The sequence below is a fragment of the Ipomoea nil genome, unplaced genomic scaffold (genome assembly GCF_001879475.1).
Source record: "Ipomoea nil cultivar Tokyo-kokei standard unplaced genomic scaffold, Asagao_1.1 scaffold2480, whole genome shotgun sequence".
Taxonomy (NCBI): domain Eukaryota; kingdom Viridiplantae; phylum Streptophyta; class Magnoliopsida; order Solanales; family Convolvulaceae; genus Ipomoea; species Ipomoea nil.
This window is the reverse complement of record NW_017618908.1, coordinates 891,236-895,951: the sequence shown is the minus strand read 5'-3', so window position 1 is coordinate 895,951 and position 4,716 is coordinate 891,236. Positions and strand designations below refer to the sequence as shown.

The window sequence follows — 4,716 nt, the reverse complement described above, 5'->3', positions numbered from 1 at the left end:
ATTCTATTAGTGTCACAATACTCGTGGGACTAAAAGTTCGAAAAGCTCTACCAAGGGTTATGTTTAAAAGAAGACTAAATCATATCAAGTTTTTACAAAGTCATGCAAATGGTTGACTGAAACTAGCTCAAAACATAAAGGAACATTCACTTGATAAGGTCAGCCTTCAAGAAGCTGCCAATAATGCAAACCCTTTTGACAATTTCTTCCATTGATCTTAACATTATATTCCCTTTATAAATGCATGCTTAACTCCACTCTCCTCACTCCCATCAACCCTTAACACCTTCACCTTCATCACAGACATATAACCCAGAACTGCAAAATCTCCATTATAATACCATACACTATAGCTTCACTGCACATTCATGGCTACCCTCGATGAAGTTTTAACTCTAGAACGAATCAGGAATCACCTTCTGGGAGAATTCACTCAGAGAGAATGCAATCTTGCTAATGAGCTGAGCAATAGCTGCAGCGCTAACAGCTCAGGAACAGAAGTTTCAAGCTCGCAATCAGAGTCTTATTACAGCTCTCCACTCACTATCTCTGATCATAACTTTATCTATGGAAATATTGACGATATTTCCATGGATTTTCCTACTGATTACTTCGATTTTGAGGGGAATTTGCTTGAACTGGAACCGATTTCATCGGTTTCCAGATTCAGTTCACTAAGTTTTGAGCAAATTGAGGGTGATATTGATGTTCTTCGTCCTGAATCACAATCCTCAATTTCGAGCTCTGCGTGTATGAGTTTCGAGCACAGTGATACCAAAATTTTCAAATTTGAAGCGACTAATTGCAACCAGATTATTGACCTAACTTCACCGGAAGCACGAAATTCAAAATTTCAAGCTAGTTTTGAAGCACGAGATTCAAATTTTCAAGCTAGTTTTGAAGCACGAAATTCAAATGTTCAAGCTAGTTTTGAAGCACGAGATTCAAATTTTCAAGCTAGTTTGCGTAAAGAGAGAAAGCCGTCGATGAGTATTGACGTACCTGCGAAGAAGAAATTCGAATGGATCGTGTTCGGGAGCTCGAGTCCGGTGCGCGAGAAGAGCGAGAGAAGGCACTACAGAGGGGTCCGACGGCGGCCGTGGGGGAAGTTCGCGGCGGAGATCCGAGATCCAAAGCGGCGCGGGAGTAGAGTTTGGCTCGGCACGTTCGACACCGCAATCGACGCCGCGAAAGCCTACGATCGGGCGGCGTTCAGACTGCGAGGAAGGAAAGCGATCCTGAACTTTCCTTCGGAAATCGCGAAGCACAAGCTTCAGATGGCGACGCAGGCCGCCATGGACGGTGGGATGAAGCAACGGCGAGAGGCGGAGGTGGTGAAGAATGAGTAGCCGTGAGCGGCGGTTAAATTAACGCCGTGAAGCTGGAACGGCACCTGGGAGCAGAATGTTAACGAATTGGTTAACCTCCCTCCCTAACTCCCTTGTAGCCGTTAATTAGCCGTTCCTCCTTCGCGTTTCCCGCGTCTCAGAGCAGTTTAGTCTTTCAACCTTTTGGCGCCAACTATAACTGCAATATTTAGTGTTAATTTTGAGTCTTATTTATGTATATACATCGAGATGAATAAATGTGATATATGATTAATGGATTACTTAAGTTTATTATCATTTCGATAGTATTAAAATTAAAATGTGTTAATATCAGGAATAATAATAAAACAAAAATTAAAGTAATTTTACGAAGTGTAACACATTAAATGTATTATTTATGAGTGTTGAATACAATATGTGTTGTCTGGTCATTACAAATTGCGAGCTATTTATACATCGCTAACAAATATAATTGTTAACAAGCCATGTAAATCGCTAGATAGCTAACTAGGCCTATTGTGACTTATATGGACTAAGTCTTTGCTGAATTGGGGTCATGCACTCGAGCTCAAATGACCTCGCGTGTCTGGTTTGACTCTAGATTCAAAGCCCAAATCACCATTTGGGTCGACTTTTCTTGGGACTAACCGCATGCATTAGAGCTAGACATTTATATAGTCACATCATTTTATAAAGTCCGTCAAAAACTGTCATCAAGGTCTTCAAAATGTTTAAATTTTCTTCTATATATCCTCTCATTTCTTGGCAACATACTTATTACCTACTTTAGGATGCATTTCACATTTATAATCCATCCTTCTTCCAAAAATCTTTTTGAAACTTTATGCAATTTATTCTATATTACCACCCGATCGTTGAAAATCTAGCTATGTGACTGACCAACTTGATTGGTAGTAAGTAATAGCAATGGATATTTTTTCGAGCTCTCTCGAGATCCTTTGAATGTATGAAGAGCAAAAGATTTGCATAATACTTGTCACATTTCATTAGCCCTCCATTGATTTATAATCAAACTCTCTGATTCTAAACATAATGAACTAGAAAGCATAGAATTCAGTAAGAGAGTTAAAAGCAAAGAAGGAACCATTGTATTATCAACTAACTTATTTCATGCAGCATATTATGATGAACACTAGTAAATGAATTGATGTCCTTTCTACCCATCAGTGCAATGAATCTATCCCTAAACACCAAAAGAGGGCATTTGTGAATCAAATTGGATCCATTGTAACCCTCTTTTAGGAATACACTACTCTTTACACCTTTATTTGTAATGTAAAATATACCGTGTTGTTTGATCAAGCAAAGCAGGAGTTTAGCAGGCAACCGATATTCGGAATGGAACGCCTCGAGTTGAGTGGATGTGAGCCGCTTCTCCATAGTCAAACTCAGGAGTTCATGAAGCACGCCCACCACTCTTTTTCGAGCTTTTGGATCAGCGATGTCAAATCTCCTAGCGTTCAAGTATGGAGATGGGAACTCCATTTTCTGCCATCTCACAACTTCCTCGAGGTAACTCTTGTTTGGCCTGAATCCAGCGGGGAAACTCACGTGAAATGCAAAAGGACCAGAAAAGTTCCCGTCTTTGGATGTTCTTGTTGGCTTTATACCCTCTTCCAACTTCGATTCCCTTTCACACACCCATCTTTCCTCCCTGGCAGTGACTGCTAATGAAGAATCCCAATTCTCCAAGTTAAGATAATCCCTACCGTTAACCCCTTTCACCGAGAAAAATTCTGGGTATTTTGCGATCAAAGAGTTTTTGTAGTCTCCCGGCAACCCCAATTCATTTCCAATCAAATCAATATTTCCCAATGGCACCCGACAATCAACTGACAACATTAACAACTTGCGTAGATTCTTAATCAGAACGGGCTCCATTTCCGCTCTCACTTCACCTTCTTCCACTGCAATTTCTTTAGCTTTTCTACTCAGCATAACCGCCGGGGGTGTTCCACCACCACAAGTGACATAGAAAATTGTAGGGTACTTCTCAATCACATTCATGAAATTCCATTTCTGAACAAACCCAACTTCCTTCTCGAGGTCTCTCAGAAGGAGGCTCCGGTTTCTTTGAGACTCAATTATGGATTTTAGCTGTAGAATCAATGACGGCTTCTTCTGAAGGTCCATAACTCGGTCCAGCTCATGAACTCTATGGTAAATCTTCTTCTTGGGTCGCCCTCCACCCGTTTTGTACATGATTTGTAACCACATGTGAGCTGATTTCCTAAGTGAAGCTGGGCTGAATGTTTCGAACCATTTTTTAACCATTTTTGCAGGGAACCGAAGCTTCTATCAGCACCCGAACGCCCTTAGCGAACAATAACTTGGCACTGCCTACATGTTTGGAGTTTTACACTTTTATACAATTCACTTGAAATCCCTACAAATCTCTAGAATATCAACTTAAAGATTCAGACTTATCCTCAGCAGGAAACCACAACACAGAACAATCACTGCACAAAATTTTCTACACATCAGACTTTTGAGCAAAAAAGCTGCAATCTTTATCACCCAATTCAAGTTCACCCACACAAAAGAATACCATAAATTAAAATCCAAAACTCCCAATTCCAAACATGGCTCATAGACATACAACATACAAGTAAAGCAACAGTATCATAAACATTAAAGACAGCTAAAATATCTCAACCTAAGCAAAACCTTATCTAGACAGTGATAATAAGAATATGAAAGCAACTGGATAATTTCCCAAGAAAATAAGAAATCAACAATTCAACATACAATGTGACATGATTTAATCATTTATATTTTATATCACTTTTTTTTTGACAAGATATTTTATATCACTTAGAAACAAAGAAATTAAACAAAAATAATTAAATTAAAAGGAAAGAAATAAAACTGATTTACCTGCCCAGACGTGACTGTGGGTCGCCGGTTCTGCCCAGACGACGTCGAGGAAAGACAGTGAGCGTCGAGCACAGGTGCAATTTTGCGATGTGCGTGAAGCGGTGAAGGGACGGCGTTGGATTGTTATGAATTATTTTAGGGATTTAGAAATTTTAGGGGGGAAATGGAGAATTAGGGAAAGCTGCGGAAGGCAACGGGAATAATTGAGTTAATTATCGAAATGGTTCATTGATTATAGTAAAATTATGAATTTGGTCACTGATTATGTTTTTGATCAATTAAGACCCTTAGTTTACAATATTATAATAACGTGTGATTCAATGACACCAAATTGTTCCCTTATAGGAGAGATTGTGGGTTCAACCTTTGGCTCATATACTACATTGTAAAAAAACTCCTCAATTAATTTGGTCCTCCGTTTATATTGTCATTAGTCATCTATTAACTCGGAATAAAAAAAACTCCTCAATCAATTTGATCCTCCATTTGT

At 39.2% G+C, this 4,716-nt stretch overlaps 2 protein-coding genes across 3 annotated transcripts; one reads left to right on the top strand and one right to left on the bottom strand.

The window, feature by feature from the left end:
- The first annotated feature begins 368 nt into the window (after positions 1–368).
- LOC109152710 (ethylene-responsive transcription factor 5-like) lies at positions 369–1,458 on the top strand. The gene has a single exon (XM_019300361.1). The coding sequence runs from the start codon at positions 369–371 to the stop codon at positions 1,347–1,349; it is 981 nt and encodes a 326-aa protein (XP_019155906.1). The 3' UTR covers positions 1,350–1,458.
- Positions 1,459–2,414: 956 nt separating this feature from the next.
- Positions 2,415–4,404, bottom strand: LOC109152662 (protein ROOT PRIMORDIUM DEFECTIVE 1-like). 2 transcript variants are annotated; one of them, XM_019300307.1, is made up of 2 exons: positions 4,227–4,404; positions 2,415–3,808 (listed from the first exon to the last, which is right to left on the bottom strand). In XM_019300307.1, the coding sequence occupies exon 2, from the start codon at positions 3,621–3,623 to the stop codon at positions 2,448–2,450; it is 1,176 nt and encodes a 391-aa protein (XP_019155852.1). In that variant the 5' UTR covers positions 3,624–3,808; positions 4,227–4,404; the 3' UTR covers positions 2,415–2,447. The 2 variants fall into 2 exon arrangements, with proteins under 2 accessions (XP_019155852.1, XP_019155853.1); XM_019300308.1 differs by having other exon boundaries at positions 2,415–3,689.
- Positions 4,405–4,716: the final 312 nt, after the last annotated feature.